Below are 17,076 nucleotides of genomic sequence, written 5' to 3' on the forward strand. Positions count from 1 at the left end.
GCATAGTCTATATGTTCTGCACAAGACAAAGACAATAGTTTACTAAAAATATTTAATAGCTCCCTGCATTCATCTGTCAGGTCCTTCCTGTTAAGTTGCACCCCCAAGTGCAAATGTTAAATTAACTGTAAGGCTTTTTTTGTCTGGAGACGTGCTTTTGTACAATGCAGAATTTCAAAATGGAGGTTTTCTAGAACAGTACAAAGTGAGATTTTTTGAAAGATATTAAATAACCACTGAAACACTTGGTAAAAATCCAACAAAATTCAATGGTTGCACAAACCTGATGTATACTGGTATGAATTTGGGAGATGTAAACATAATGTGAACAGGCAAATAACCATATAGGCCCTACTTTCAATGTTTGAGATGACTGAAGAAATAAACTACATAAGGTTTAGAGTGGTCATAGTTCCTGGGATTTTAGTTTTATATGATACTAAAAATATACAAATACTGTGCTGGGTATTTTGGCACCTACTCTCCCTAAATTGTTTATACATTGGTAAGATTCTGGCATGGAAATAGATTTAAAGAAGATTTATAACTCAATACGGCATGGTTTCAGGAAAGGTCAATTGTTACAGATGGTAAGTACGTTTTAAATGCTGAACAACAAGAATCTTTTGGTATGTGTCCAAACAAAATAATCATAACCCAACACAAAAGGTGCAATTCTATCAAGCTTGTGGTCTGGTAAAACTGTTTTTCAGTATTCTCATGGAAGCTTCATTAGACTTATCCACCAAAACAACATGTTGCCTAATATGTGTGACAAATTCAGTCTGCTCTCAAGTTCCACTTCCAAGGCAATAGCCTCAGGCACCCCAGTTTTATTGAATCCAACAGTTGTTTCTATGACCATTGGAGTCTTTGAAGCACAATTGCATTTTAGGCTGATACTTTTCCAAATACAAAAATTGCTTGCTGTTAAAAGCTCCATGCCACTTTTGTCTCAGGAACTGTACTGCATCTTCATATTTCATTCTACCTTCAATTAATCCTGGGGCAACAAGCACTGGAACTCACCCAAGACCTACAACACAGTGAACAGCAATACAGCAACCAGGTTCTTCAGGAAAACTTAATTTTTACAAAACTTAACCAGTCATCAACAATCTGGTTGGATGATGGTGCAGCATAATCAAAAAGCCAATTAAGCACATGGATGCCGCCTTTCACAAGAGCTGTGTCCTAAATTGCTTGTAAAATGCCCTGTGGATTTCAGTCCAACACTTCTGCATCCAGGTTAGCTGCTCTTACGGGATTTTCTTGCTGGAATAATAACGAATTCCTAGTTCACTGGTCTGTACAGAGGTTGTGCTGTGCCTGGCAGAAATAACCCCATAAAGGTGTGGCTAAGACCACCACAGAACTGAGACATATATTTACTCATTGATGGCTGTGGTCTAATCATACAGCTGGTCCTGAGGCAGCGGTTGTGACAGCTGCAGGGCAGGGGGGCAGCGGTGGCGGTATCAGGCTCAGGTGCAAGTTCTTTTGTTTATTCAGCTGCACAGCTGGGGGAACCTCCTGCAATCAGAGTGAATTCCAAAATGCACATGTGAGCAAAGCAGATGGCACAGTCAACTCCCAGGTGCCCCTCAAGGATAAGAAACAAATTCCTGTAACATAATCAAACTGAGCATGCAGAACATCTGTGGTTAGAATAGCATCTTTTGCACCAACAAAGTCATAAGACATGGTTTCAGATTAACATCTTGCCTACAAAATATTTTTCTGGTTTCAGCTCCCCCCAAGAGCCTAACATGGCAATGAAGACAGAATGATGGCTATTTCTGGAGTGACCACCATCAAGGCCAGAGCTCAAATTGATACTCTTGACTTTTTGTCCCCATCCTCTTCTTCCCAGCATCCTGCTTTGCCCTCCTGGGATCAGAACTTTCTTTCCCTGGTCAACTACAGCATTGGGTTGCAGAAGTGGGGAGATGTTTCATGGGGTGCAGTAATGCTCATTGTCTCCCCAAATTTGTTCTCCCCTTCTCCATAGCAATAGTTTTAATTAGGCAAATGGCCAACCAGCTGGAGATGTTTCCTGCCCCCCCTCCACCCCGGACAGTTGTGGCCATGTGACTGAGTTCTCACCAAAGCACTGGGGCACCTTCCATGACACTTGCTGAAAGGAGACTGCTTGTCCTTGCCACTACTGCTTCTGTCTTCCTATGAGGAATATGGATATAGTGATGATCTGGTTTCACTTATGCAGACGAAAAATAACACCCTGCCTAGGAGATGGAAGAGCAAAAAGATGGAAGGTATGTGGACTCCTGAATCTGGTAAAATTGGGCTCTCTCCTAGACCAGGGCTCGGCAAACTTATTCTTGAAAGGATCAGACAGTAAATATTTTAGATTTTATGGGTCACATATGGTCTCTGTTAATTTTCTTTCTATTTTTTAAAACAACCCTTTAAAAATGTAAAGGTTGCTCTTAGCTTGTGGTCCACATGAAAGTAAGTCACTAACTGGATGTGGATTTGGCCAACAGACTATACTTTGCCGACAACCTGTTTTACCTCTGGTCAGTACCTTATTTTACGTGTTTATTAACCACCTGCTTACCTCATTTATATGAGTGAGAAACAAACTTGCATCTTAAGAGTCAAGGAAGGCTTCTCTGAGGAGGTGACATTTAAGTAGAGATCTGGATGAAGTAGCAGGGTGACTTAGGTAATTATCTGGGGGCAAAGCATGGGGATGGGGAAGTGGAGAACAAGGACAAAGGTCCTGAGACAAAATGAGCTTAAAGTACGGGCTGGTTATCAATTTATTGCCTTTCAACTCCAAATCCATCCTTCTCTGTCCTACTTTATGATACTGGAGCTGGACCTGTAAACATTTCCCCTTTGCCAGCTGACATGTTGGGTTTTGCCAGTGGACAGCACTGAAGGAACAAAGCAAAGGGGAAGGGGCTTCTCCTGGTTCTGGTGGTTTTTCCTTCTTTCTACTACAGTGCAGCTGTCAGCTTCACTGCCACCTCATCCAGTGGTTTACTACTTGTTGGTCACTGCGACAAAAAATCTCAGCAAACTTCACCATCCAGTGGGCCATAGCCAGTGTGGCTGGTAAACATTTAATAACTACTTCAAAAGAAAACAAACCAACCAACCCTGATTTGTAGCATTCACTGATTCTCATGATGTGAATACTCCCAACATGCCCAATTTCAATACAGATTTAGAAAGTGATGTGCAAAATTGGCTGCTCTCCACATTTTGTATTTCTATATTCTTTAGAGCTCTCTCTCTCCAGTAGCAGATAATCCCCTTTTACTAGTTAAGACTTCTTTATATTAAATTTCCCCTGTTCAAATTACGAGTGTGGTTTCTGTCTGCTGCCTAGATATTTGCAGATGTGATCCCATCTGCGGAGGCAGGCAGGAATGGATCCGAGTAAAGGCCAGGACTAAAGATTCACACACACAAGATAAGAATGTAATAGTTACCATGGCTGGCCCAGAACTCTAAGGAGGTAGGTATTACTATCCCTCTCTTATTGGTAGGGAAATGGAGCAGATCACAGTCTTGTTAAAGGTCATGCTAGAAAGGAGAAGCAAGATTTGGCTGTTACTTACAGCCCAAGGAACTGATATGGTCATCCTAATCAAGGAACAAGAAGTGATGATCTGTAGGGACTAGGTAAGCAGCTTTTTCTAGAGCAAAACAGACAAAGGCAAACCTTAAAGTGTTTATAACCATTATGGGATCTAGTTCTAAAACAGATTAGACAAAAGTAGAAGTGTGTCTGGAGACTTTCTCACCGTCATTACACTGGGAAGGCTCTTCTCTGGTGTGAACTCTTTGATGTCGAAAAAGCTCTGAACTCCACCTGTAGGTGTTTCCACATTCTTGACATATAAAAGGTTTTTCTCCACTGTGAATTCTCAGATGCTGACTTAGGTATGAGCTTTGACTGAAGGCCTTGCCACACTTATTACACTCATAGGGCTTCTCTCCTGAATGAATTCTTTGATGTTGCACAAGATGGGCACTCCACCTGAAGGACTTCCCACATTCACTGCACTCGAAGGGTTTCTCTCCAGTATGAATTCTCTGATGCTGAATGAGGTTAGAGCTCTGATGGAAAGTTTTCCCACAGTCACTACATTTATACGGTTTCTCTCCAGAATGAATTCTCTGGTGTATTTTAAGGTGTGAGTTAAAATGAAAGATTTTACCACATTCACTACATTCATGGTCTTTTTTCCCTATGGGAGTTTTCTTATGAGGGACAACCATCTGCCCAAAACTTTTCCCCTGGACAGGGGACGTCCTCAGTCTCTCCTCTTTGGGATTTCCCTGCTGCTGCTCTAAGGTGCCCTCAACTTCAGAGGCAGCTTCAAATGTAGAGGCACCAGCAGCATGCTTTTCTGAGAACACCAGTGATTCCACTTTAGCAACAGGTGGTTCTGGCAATGATCCTTTGGCCTTGGGCTCTGGGTCATCATCTGCGACAACTGATGGGAAATGTAAATATACCTGTCCTGGGTGTATGGAAAAATGACACTTGGATTAGGATTTACATTTCTGGCATGAAAATAAAAGCTTTAAAAATATTCAGCATATATATGACAAAGTCTGGAAGGATATTTACTCAAATATTAACAATGGTTATCTCTTGGTGATGGGATTCTGCAGGGGAGAGGCCTCTTTTTTCTTTTTATCCCCCCACCCCCATTTTTTTCCTCTGTTTATGTTTTTTTCTGTTTTTCCCAAATGGAACACTATGAGTTTTTTGAAAAATAAAATAAGTTTCAGAGCAGGATATTCTTTTTTAGGATTTACTTTTAAAAAATAAGGGAAAAAATTTAGAATGTTTAACTAGGTTGAACCTGAGTGTCTGGAAATGGACAGAGGTGATGGTAACACATTATTGTGAGAATAACTAACAGTGCTGAATGGTGTGTGAATGTGGTAGAAAGGGGAAGCTTAGTCATGTATGTCACCAGAAGGAAAGTTGGAGGTTAAAAATGGGGATGTGTAACACAGTGAATCTTGTGGTGGACAATGTCCGTGATTAACTGTACAAATATTAGAAATTTCTTTCATGAACTAGAACAAATGTATGACACTATAACTAGAAGTTAATAATAGAGGGGAATATGGGGGAAAATGTACCAATTGCAACTTATGTACTACAGTTAGTAATATTTTAATAGTCTTTCATCAACAGTATCAAATGTACCATACTATTATTATGAGTCAATAATGGAAGGGGGGCAGTTCGGGGTATGGGAGGATTTGAGTTTTCTTTTTTCTTTCTTTTCTGGAGTAATGAAAATGTTCTAAAATTGATCATGGGTATGTATGCACAACTATGTGATGATACTGTAAGCCAGTGATTACATACTGCGGATTGTTTGTATGGTGTGTGAATATATCTCAATAAAACTGCACTTAAAAAAAAATAAGGGAAAAAGTCACATTTTCAAGGACTTGGCAAGTGATCAACCAATTTTGTGAGGGAAGGGAAAAACAAGAAAGAATAATCATTAGGGTTAGGGGAAAGAGTGTTCTGAAAGGCCAAAAGGGTCTACTCTTCACTTTCCATCCATTTCCTTGCCCCTTAGATCTAGAGCCACTGAGGAAGAGACCCCAGAGCTGTGTTCTTTATTGAAGGGTTGGCTACTAGCTTCCTGCTGTCTTATCTGCTTGGTCCTCTCTGCCTTTCCCTTTGACCTGCTTCTTACAGGCTGCTTTGACCCTTTTTTTTAAATTTTAAAATGGTATATCACTGTAGTCTAAGGTGGATAAAAATAAATTGCTTTAAGATATCTCTAACTATTTGATTTTAAAAATACTTTTTTTCTGGGGTAAATGTTTGTGGTTAAAGAAATCCACAACATACTTACTTAAAAAAAAATCAACCGATAGTTTCTTTTTAAAAGAAAGTATTAAGTTGATAAATGAAGGTAGGCTTAGTATCTATCTATCTAAAAGTCTAGAAGAAAAAGTCTAGAAGAAAGACAAGGAGGAAAGGAGAGCCAGGAGTTAAAAAACAGACTTTTGGAATAGACTGTGAGATTAACCTCCATTTCTAGTTTTTTCCATTTTGTTGCTTAAAAAAATTCTAATTTTCAAATACTTTTTGTTGGGTGGGGTGTACAGTCACATATCAAAGAGGATCTTCTTTTAGCAACATAGTAACATAAGTATGTTTCACGATGTTATAGAGGTCAGCAAGGACAGTTCATGGTCCCAAGGCTCTAAGTCTATCGTCTCTAAGTCAAGTGTTTGTTAATAGGAGGAGAGAAAGGATGTTTGCAGGGATGGATGCAGGCAGGGAAGGAAGCTTTTGCAGTGAATCTGAAGTGTAGAAGTGCAGACATGAAGGAGTTTCAAATAGGGCTGTTTAGATGAAGGATAGGTAACAGATAATAGCGGTGACACAGCATTGCATACAGAAGTTCATTATGGCTTATAAAGTGTGTTTTTGGAATGGGGAATTTAAAAGGGAAAGAATCTCAAGGCTGGCCTCTGCTGCTTAGGACAGAAATATTATGGACTAGAGTGAATCGAGAGCAGCGGAGATGATGAGGCAGTGAGTGAATGAAATATTTTCTGGTCCCGTTTCAGGGCTCTCTAAAGGCAGAAGATGCTGGCCAGACTTTATAGTCAGATATAACATAAATTTAATTTAATCCTCAGGGTCACCTTATGAGGTTGTTATTACTCCAAAATTTTACAGGTGATGAAACAAGATAAGATACTAAGAAATAAGAATAGTAAAGCCAAGATGATGATAGCCAACATTTGAGCACTTACTACATGCCAGGTACTATGCCCTTTAGATTCCCCCTTTCTCCTCTCCTTCCCAGCACAGTCCCGCTCCTTACCATTCTCTGGGAGAGGCTGGGTCTCCTCTGATTCACATTTGAGCTGGATCTCCTTGGGCTGGAACCAGATGCTCGGTGCTTCCTGAGCTGCTCCTGGAGGTGCCTTCTCTTTCCATGGCTCTTCCTGCGTAAGTCCATGTGCAGGGCCTGGGACCTGGAGGTGATCAGGTACCACTCAGTTTGTGTGGGACCACAACTTCCAAGGAGACTTCAGGGAGCCTCCTCAGAGTCAGCACAGGGGAAAGAAGAGGAGCCAGTCTCATTCAGGCCCTGAGGGCAGAGAAGACAGAGACAGAAACACACACACTAACTGCTCTACCTGGCCTGAGAGAGGTCTGAACTTGGCAACTCCCCCTACTGCTGCCCCTCTGTCCAGCCTGAAGGTCATTGGTCTGGCTCCCACAACAGATCACACGTTCCCCTTCCCACCTGCAGTCCTGGTTCATCAAGTCCCTTCTCTAAATTCTCCAGCACAGTCACGGCCTCCTCTCCACTCTTAGGGTGATGTCTCAGCACCCAGGACTGGAGCTCCATGGGCAGGATAGTCAGGAATTGTTCCAGCACTAGCAATTCCAGCATCTGCTCCTTGGTGTGCCTCTCTGGCCTCAGCCATTCACGGCAGAGCACCCGCAGTCGGCTCAGGGCCTCCCGGGGACCAGGGGTCTCCTGGTAGCAGAGTTGCCTGAAGCGCTGCCGGAAGATCTCTGGACTGGGAGAATGGTTCCCCTGTAATCTGGTCTCATACTCCCAAGCCTCCTCCTCTTCTTTTGGCTCCATAATCATCATCTTCTCTTGTTCCTGTGGGTCCTGAAGGGCCAGAGTTTTAGCTGCTGTTAGTGATACAGCCATCCTGGACTGGACTAGCTCTGAAGAAGGCCTACACCAGCTGGAGTCTTTCAGGGGCACCCTGTAACATAAGGATAAACCACTTTTTTTTTTTTTCATTCATTAAACACTGTACTCACCATCTACAAAGAGGGAGACCTGTACTAAGCCCTTATAACACTCCATCTTCCTCTTCTTCCTCTCCCCAGGATCCTCCTCCACAGAGACATTCTGCCTTTGAGAAACTTACAATCCGGTGGAGACAAATATGTTAAGTATTTTTCTACAATACAACAAGATAAATGCTATAGCAGGAAAAAAAAAAAAAAGGCGAGAAAGAGAGTGCTCTGGAAGCTGAGAGGAAGAAATGACTATTGAGAAGAAACAAGCTTGAAGCAAAAACCAGGTTTCCAGCTCTGAAGCTGAAGGTGAGCAGCTTTCAGTACGACGTGCCTGCCTGTGTTCAATCGACTCTCTCATTGATGATAGAGAGGCAGCCTCCTCCCAATGGCCCCCAACAAATTTCTTAAGTACTGGCTACAGGACAAGAAAAATGTAAATTCCCTCTAAAGGGTTAGATCTTATTCAAACGTTTAGGATTTGTAGCAGGGCTCTGTTACCAGGCTGTTATGACCAAGTGTCCAGCGCCTCAGAAAAAGCTAATAGGGAAGGGGGCGGGACGCATCCAGAAGCCATAGAAGGGGACAAACAGGGGTCCTTGGCCGAGGACAAAGGAAGCGCCGAAGACAAACGCAAAATCCGCGTCTCTCAGGGTGATGCCCTGGCAGGGCCAGCCCCCAGCTGAACTACACCCCGGCAGGTGTCCGCCTGAGCGCCCTGGGGAGGGCAGTCGTCCAAGCCAGTTACAACCCCTAGCCCCCAGCCTTCACGTTTTACCCTGGGATCTTCTCAGAAGGACACCGACCTCCCCCGCCCTCCACAGCACGTGATGTAACTCACGCAGCCCCAGAAGCGCGGGTACCGTGGGGACCCGAACTCCTTTCCACACAAACACGCTCTGGTCTTGGATCCTCACAAGGCTTCTGCGCAGACTAGCCACTGCAGAAACCGCCGCTGCCTTCCGTGACCCGCAAAAGCAGCGCGGGCCGGGGAGATGGACACCTTGGTGGCCGCTGCTAAGACCCACCTCACACGACCTGCAGGTTCCATCTGGGCCCTTCCGCGAACCACGTACGTTTCCAACCCCCACCCCCACAAGTAGGTTTACGCCTGCGCGCCCCGCGGCCTCGGACTTCATCTCCCAGAAGTCTCCGGGCCGTCCACTTTCGGTACCCGGCGCCTGCCCCGACGCGTCGCGGACCCTTGCGCCTGCGCACTCCGCCGCCTCTACCTTCAACTCCTAGAAGCCTCCGGGCTGTCCACTTTCAGCGCCTAGAGATCTTCCACGGTACGTAGCAGAGACTTGGAGAATGAGGAGCTGGGACTCAACGCTTCACACTGACTTTAGTGGAATAAGATGGCGAATGCTGTGCCTGTACACCTTAACTTCAGACGGCCAGGTCACCTGGAGGCCTCTGGGAATTGCAGTCCTTGGGCTGGTGGAGGCGGGGCCGTTTCGAGCGGGTTATTTGACCAAACGTTTGGCGGCTTCGCTTCTCTGTTGACTCGGACCTTAAGGGGTGGATCAAACTGACCTGAAACTTCAGGGGAATTTTAGCTTTGTGACCATGGTCTGTTGCAACACTTCCTCCTGTATGTTTCATTTTCTAGTTCCCTCTTCCCAGATCTGTGATTCTTAGGAAAGGTAAAGGAAAAAATATTCCCCAATCACCAGCCTACTCTTGTCCATTGCTAAATAAAAAATAATTCCAGAGGTCTCATGGGGATTAGAGGGAGATGAGGATAAAAAATATATAAGGTATCATTTTATTAGGGTAGGATAAATAGGACTAATTGCTAGAGGAAACTATTGCTATCTTGTTTTCCAATAAGAAATTTGCATCTGATTATGAGTGCTAGGAAAGTTAAGGTAGCCATTTAGGTAACATTTAAATGCTTAAATTAAGAGAATGTACCAGAATTTGACCAAACCAGCAAAAATAATAAAAAGGAAATCAGTTGGATCAAAAAGAGGAAATCAAAAGCAAAATTACAAATTACCTAGAAAGCAATGAAAAGAACTCTTCATGTGAAAAGCTAATGAGATCTAGCAACAGCCATACTTGAAAATGTATAACCTAAATGTATAACCTTAATTTATCTCCTTTATTAAAAAATAAAGATGGGAAATAAAATAACTTAAAATTCATCTTAAGAAAACTTTAAGAGTATAGTAAAATAAAAAGAAACATAGGAGAATGAAAAGAATGAATTGAAGATAAAAACTAATGAAGAGATAGAAAAATTAAGATTCAAATGCTGATTCCTTTGAAAAGAGTCGTAAAATAGATAAACACGTTTTGAAACCGATTAAGGAAAAGGGAAACAAAAATAAACAAAATAGGAATGAGAAATGAAACAACCACGGAATCAGGAGAGAGTAAACGAATTATAAAAGACTATTACACTCAACTTTAAGGTAACATATTTGAAAACTACATGAAATGGATACTCTTGTAGCAAAATGTAAATTACCAAAATTGTGTGTACTAGCTAAATGTTTATAAAACATAACCCTGACTCGGGTGGATGATTCCAAGAAAATGTTAAAGAGGAATTGCATGTAGACATAGTATGAAGCATTACCTTCAGGAAAACATAACCTTCCTAAATGACAATCATTAAAATAGTCATGTAGAAGCCAGTCACAAAGTTTAATTTGAAATAGTGAATACTTTTCTCAAACAAGATATATTGTTTAACCTGAGTTTTTATTTTTATTTTTTTCTGTAACGTATACTTTATGTTTATATCTGGAGAGGGAAAAAAAGCAAGAAAAAAAATGTCACATACTGTCTTCTTGGATGACTATAGTTTTTGTTAAAAAACTAAACAATTATGGGGGGCTGGGCAAGATGGTGGAGTGGTGAGGTGCAGAATTTCATCTCTCCCCTAGAGCAGCTGGCAATTACCCAAGAACTGTATGAAACAGTGTTTTTGGGGTCTCCAGTAACCAGTCACACATTGGATGCAAGTTTGGAATTGGAGGAAAAGCTGAGAATGCAGCGAACATTGTAAATTCCCCGGACCAGGGGTCTGGTGCCCCTCCCCACTCAGACCTCACAGACTGTCTTGCTGCTGGCTCCCTGAAAGGGGGAAAAAAAAAACCCCAAACAGCAATCTGCTGAGCACAAGAAGGGGGGGCTTAACTCAGCTTCCACTGCAGAATTAATTAACAAATTAACTAATTTTGGGAGCTGGGGGGTGCTAAAGAAGGGCTGGGCTCTGAGAAGGGGGGGGCACATAAAAGGAGGCACCCATTCCCAGGCTCCAAAAAAGCCATTCGCTTTCCCCCTACATTTTGTCCCTTCTGGCTTCTCACTGAGACCTAATCTTTTTGCATTTCAATAGCCCCCCGCAGGGGTGGAATTGAAGCTGTTGGAGAATAATTATCAGTGATAGCCCGAAGTACATCTTTAAATGCTCTATTCTGACATTGACAAAACTTCCAGGCTGGAGAAAGACTTTTAAAAGGGACTCCTTTTTTTTTTTCTTTTTCTATTTTTTTAAATCTAAAAGTAACGTGGTTATTTTCTATCAGAAAGCCCAGGTTGAGGGACTAGGCTGGGCTTGGGGGGAGACAGAGTACCCACAGCGCATTTGAGTTCCAGATTCACTTCTGAGGGTCTCCACCCCTTTCTTTAATTGGCAACTCAGGCTGACCGAGGAATCTAGCTGGAGATGCCCCAAAGAGGAGAGGGGAGAAGGGAATAGTGCCTCTGAGAGATAACTGGAGTTGCAAGGATTGGGAGAGTGGAAGGAGGGCCAGCTTAACTGGCAGTCCTCCTTCTGGGATCTCAGACCCCAGGGGCTGGAATTCAGATCCTGGCTTCAGTCAGCCATGCCCCCAACAGGATCAGAGTCACCAGAACTAAAGTCTCCATACCTCCTTACACTGGTGGGGGAGCTGCGGGCTGGCAAGCACCACCTGCTGGACAGGAGAGGAAAAGCACCAATTCCAAAGGCCTCATAGGAGGGTCTCATTCTCAGAAAAACTCCATACCCTCCCAATGAGACCTGGGCCTCACTAGACTGGGAAAATCTGACTGGGGTTGACCATATTTGAGGAGACCTTCTCACAAAAAGGCTACCTAGAGGCAGAGCAAGAAACAGAAAAAACAAGAGGTGAAAAATTCTGGTCAACTAAATAGAACCTAAGTTAGAGGTCTAGAATAAGTTGAACTGAATAATAGAGGCCAGAGAACAAAGCCAACCAACAAGAAAAACCCTAGGTAAAAGATAGAAAACAAGCTCCAGGATAAACTAATCCAGAAAATCAGATGCCTAGACAACTTAAGATAACAAGCCATACCAGGAAACACGAAAATATGGACCAGCCAAAGGAACAAATAGTTCAGCCGAGATACAGGAGGTGAGGCAACTAATGCCAAATAAATTCAATGAAATGAAGGAACATATATCGAAAGACATGAAGGATACAGAGAAGACACTGGATGACCATAAAGAAGAATTCATAAACTTGAAAGAACAAATGGCAGAACTCATGGGAATGAAGGCCACAATGGAGGAGATGAAAAACACAATGGAGGGACACAACAGTAGATTTGAACAGGCAGAAGAAAGGATCAGTGAACTGGAAGACAAGACATTTGAATTCATACACAAAAGAAAAGATGGTGAAAAAAATGGAAAAATATGAGCAGGATCTTAGGGAGCTGAGTGACAACATGAAATGCACAAATATACGTGTTATGGGTTTCCCAGAAGGAGAAGAGAGGGGAAAAGGGGCAGAAAGAGTAACAGAAAAATATTCACTGAAAATTTCCCAACTCTTATAAAAGACAGAAAATTAGAGATTCAAGAAGTACAGCATACCCCAGATAGAATAGATCCCAATAGACCTACTCCAAGACACTTATGATCAGATTGTCCAATGTCAAAGACAAAGAGAGGATTCTGAAAGCAGCAAGAGAAAAGCAATCCATCACATACAAGGGAAGGTCAATAAGACTGTGTACAGATTTCTCCACAGAAACCATGGAGGTAAGAAGACGATGGCATGATATATTTAAGATACTGAAAGAGAAAAACTTACAACCAAGAATTCTATATCTGGCAAAACTTTCCTTCAAAAATGAGGGAGAGATTAAAACATTTTCAGACAAACAGACACTGAGAGAGTTTGTGAATAAGAGACCAGCACTACAAGAAATACTAAAAGGATGCTACAGGCTGATAGGAAAAGAAAGGAGAGAGAGTGTTCTAGTTTGCTAATGCTGCCGGAATGCAAAACACCAGAGATAGATTGGCTTTTATAAAAGGGGGTTTATTTGGTTATACAGTTACAGTCTCAAGGCCATAAAGTTTCCAAGGTAACACATCAGCAATCAGATACCTTCACTGCAGGATGGCCAATGGTGTCCGGAAAACCTCTGTTAGCTTGGAAGGCAAGTGGCTGGTATCTGCTCCAAAGTTCTGGTTTCAAAATGGCTTTCTCCCAGGACGTTCCTCTCTAGGCTGCAGTTCATCAAAAATGTCACTCTTAGTTGCACTTGGGGTATTTGTCCTCTCTTAGCTTCTCCAGAGCAAGAGTCCGCTTTCAACGGCCGTCTTCAAACTGTCTCTCATCTGCAGCTCCTATGCTTTCTTCAAAGTATCCCTCTTGGCTATAGCTCCTCTTCAAAAGTTCACTCTCAGCTGCACTGAGTTCCTTCTGTTATGTCAGCTTGTTTATATGGCTCCACTGATCAACTTAGACCCACCCCGAATGGGCGGAGCAACACCTCCATGGAAATTATCCAATCAGAGTCATCACCCACAGCTGGGTGGGGTGCATTCCAAAGAAACACTCAAAGAATTACAATCTAATCGACACTGATAATGTCTGCCCACACGAGATTACATCAAAGATAATGGCGTTTTGGGGACACAATGTATTCAAACTGGCACAGAGAGAGTTGGAGAAGAGTGCAGAAATGAAGATTATCAGAAAAGGTAAAAGGAGGGAGAGGAAAAAATAAGATATGACATATAAATTCCAAAAGACAAAATGGTGGTAGAAAGTACTACCCTTATAGTAATAACACTAAATGTAAATGGATTAAACCCCCCAATAAAAAGACACAGACTGGCAGAATGGATTAAAAAACAGGACCCATCTATATGTTGTCTACAAGAAACTCACTTTAGACACAAGGACAAAAATAGACTGAACGTGAAAGGTTGGAAACAGATATTTCATGCAAACAACAGCCAGAAAATAGTGGGAGTAGCTATATTAATACCAGACAAAGTGACTTCAAAAGTAAAACAATTAGACAAAGAAGGACACTATATATTAATAAAAGGGTCAATTCATCAAGAAAACATAACAATCATAAATATTTATGCACCAAGCCAGAATGCCCCAAAATTCATGAGGCAAACACTGAGATCACTGAACGGAGAAGTAGACACCTCTACAATAATAGTTGGAGACTTCAATACACCGCTCTCATCAATGGATAGAACATCTAGGCAGAGGATCACTAAAGAAATGGAGATGTTGAATTGTATGATAAATGAACTAGACTTGACAGACATTTATAGAACACTACATCCAACAACAGCAGGATACACTTTTTTCTCAAGTGTTCATGGAACATTCTCTAGGATAGACCACATGTTGGGTCACAGAGCAAGTCTCAACAAATTTAAAAATATTGATATTATACAAAACACTTTCTCAGACCATAATGGAATGAAGTTGGAAATAAATAAAAGGCAGAAGGTCATAAAATTCACAAACATATGGAGGCCAAACAACACCCTTTTAGAAAACCAGTGGGTAAAGGAAGAAATTACAAGAGAAATTAGTAAATACCTCGAGGCAAATGACAATGAAATTACAACTTATCAAAACATGGGATGCAGCAAAGGCAGTGCTGAGAGGGGAATTTATTGCCCTAAATGCCTATATTAAAAGAGAAGAGAGAGCAAAAATTGAAGAGTTAACTGTTCACCTGGAGGAATTAGAGAAAGAACAGCAAACTAACCCCAAAGCAAGCAGAAGGGAAGAAATAACAAAGAGAAGAAATAAATGCAATCGAGAACAGGAAAATAATAGAGAGAATCAACAAAACCAGAAGTTGGTTCTTTGACAAAATCAATAAAATTGATGGACCGCTGGCTAGGCTAACGCGCGCGCGCGCGCGCACACACACACACACACACACACACACAAATAGAGGATGCAAATAAATGCAATCAGAAACGGTAAAGGAAATATAACTACTGACCCTGCAGAAATTAAGGAGATAATGAGAAGATACCATGAGCAACTATATGCTAATAAACTAGACAACTTAGATGAAAAGGAAAACTTCCTAGAAAAGCATAAACAACCAACACTGACCCAAGAAGAAATAGATGACCTCAACAAACCAATCACAAGTAAAGAGATTGAGTCAGTCATCAAAAAGCTGCCAAAAAGGAAAAAGCCCAGGACCAGATGGTTTCACATGTGAATTCTACCAAGCATTCAAGAAAGAATTAGTACCAATCCTGCTCAAACTCTTCAAAAAAATTGAAGAAGAGGGAAAGCTACCTAACTCATTCTACGAAGCCAACATCACCCTAATACCAAAATCAAAGATACTACAAAAAAAAAGAAAATTATATACTAATTTCTTTAATGAATATAGATGCAAAAATCCTCAACAAAATACTCGCAAATCAAATCCAGCAACACATTAAAAGAATTATACACCACAACCAGGTGGGATTTATTCTGGGTATGCAAGGCTGGTTCAACACAAGAAAATCAATTAATGTAATATACCACATCAATAAATCAAAGCAGAAGAACCACATGATCTTCTCAATTGATGCAGAAAAGGCATTTGACAAAATTCAACATCCTTTCCTGATGAAAACACTTCAAAGGATAGGAATAGAAGGGAAATTTTTCAATATGATAAACGTAATATATGAAAAATCCACAGCTAACATCATACTCAATGGGGAGAGACTGAAAGCTTTTCCTCTAAAATCAGGGACAAGACAGGGATGCCCACTATCACCATTGTTATTCAACATTGTGCTGGAAGTTCTAGCTAGAGCAATTAGGCAAGAAAAAGAAATAAAAGGCACCCAAATTGGAGAGGAAGAAGTAAAAACTTTCACTATTTGCAGATGACATGATTCTATATGTAGGAAATCCAGAAAAATCTACAGCAAAGCTACTAGAACTAGTCAATGAAAACAGCAAAGTGGCAGGCTACAAGATCAACATGCAAAAATCTGTAGTGTTCCTATACATAAGTAATGTGCAACGAGAGGAGGAAGTCAAGAAAAAAATCTCATTTACAATAGCAACCAAAAGAATCAAGTATTTAGGAATAAACTTAACCAAGGACACAAAAGACCTTTACACAGAAAACTATAAGAAACTGCTAAAAGAATTTGAACAAGACCTAAAAAAATGGAAGAACATACTGTGTTCATGGATTGGAAGACTAAATATAGTTAAGATGGCAATTTTACCTTAACTGATTTACAGATTCAATGCAATACCAATTCAAATCCCAACTTACTTTACAGAAATAGAAAAACCAATAACCAAATTTATGTGGAAGGGCAAGGTGCTCCGAATAGCCAAAAATATCTTGAGAAAGAGGAACAAAGCAGGAGGTCTCACACTACCCGACTTTGAAGCATATTACAAAGCTACAGTGCTCAAAACAGCATGGTACTGGCATAAGGACAGATATACCTACCCACAGAATCAAATTGAATGTTCAGAAGTAGACCCTCACATCTACGGACAACTGATCTTTGATAAGGCAGTCAAGCCAAAGCAACTGGGAAAGAGCAGCCTCTTCAATAAATGGTGTTTGGAGAACTGGATATCCATTTCCAAAAGAATAAAAGAGGATGCCTATCTCACACCTTATACAAAAATTAACTCAAAATGGATCAAAGACCTAAACATTGGCACCAAGACCATAAAACTCTTAGAAGAAAATGTAGGGCAATAGCTTAAAGATCTTGTGATAGGAGGTGGTTTCATAGACCTCACACCCAAGGTGCAAGCAACCAAAGAACAGATAGACAAATGGGATCTCCTCAAAATTAAACACTTTTGTACATCAAAGGACTTTGTCAGAAAAGTAAAAAGGCAACCTACACAATGGGAGATGATATTTGGAAACCACATATCAGATAAGGGTTTAATATCCTAAATATATAAGGAATCCTACATCTCAATAACAAAAAGACAAACAATCCAATTTAAAAATGGGCAAAAGACATGGACAGACATTTTTCTGAAGAGGAA

The 17,076-nt window shown here is 41.3% G+C and overlaps 1 protein-coding gene across 7 annotated transcripts; it reads right to left on the reverse strand.

Annotated features, from left to right (window-relative positions):
- Nucleotides 1-796: 796 nt before the first annotated feature.
- ZNF232 (zinc finger protein 232) lies at nucleotides 797-9,281 on the reverse strand. 7 transcript variants are annotated; one of them, XM_037808333.1, is made up of 6 exons: nucleotides 9,031-9,281; nucleotides 7,284-7,761; nucleotides 6,855-7,008; nucleotides 3,780-4,502; nucleotides 3,594-3,671; nucleotides 797-1,533 (listed from the first exon to the last, which is right to left on the reverse strand). In XM_037808333.1, exons 2-5 carry the CDS (start codon nucleotides 7,701-7,703, stop codon nucleotides 3,619-3,621), a joined length of 1,350 nt encoding a protein of 449 aa, XP_037664261.1. In that variant the 5' UTR covers nucleotides 7,704-7,761; nucleotides 9,031-9,281; the 3' UTR covers nucleotides 797-1,533; nucleotides 3,594-3,618. The 7 variants fall into 7 exon arrangements, with proteins under 7 accessions (XP_037664261.1, XP_037664263.1, XP_037664259.1 ...); XM_037808335.1 differs by having other exon boundaries at nucleotides 7,284-7,661; nucleotides 9,031-9,078; XM_037808331.1 differs by lacking the exon at nucleotides 9,031-9,281 and adding an exon at nucleotides 8,827-8,977 and having other exon boundaries at nucleotides 7,284-7,661.
- Nucleotides 9,282-17,076: the final 7,795 nt, after the last annotated feature.

The sequence above is a fragment of the Choloepus didactylus genome, chromosome 18, assembly GCF_015220235.1.
Source record: "Choloepus didactylus isolate mChoDid1 chromosome 18, mChoDid1.pri, whole genome shotgun sequence".
Lineage (NCBI taxonomy): Eukaryota > Metazoa > Chordata > Mammalia > Pilosa > Megalonychidae > Choloepus > Choloepus didactylus.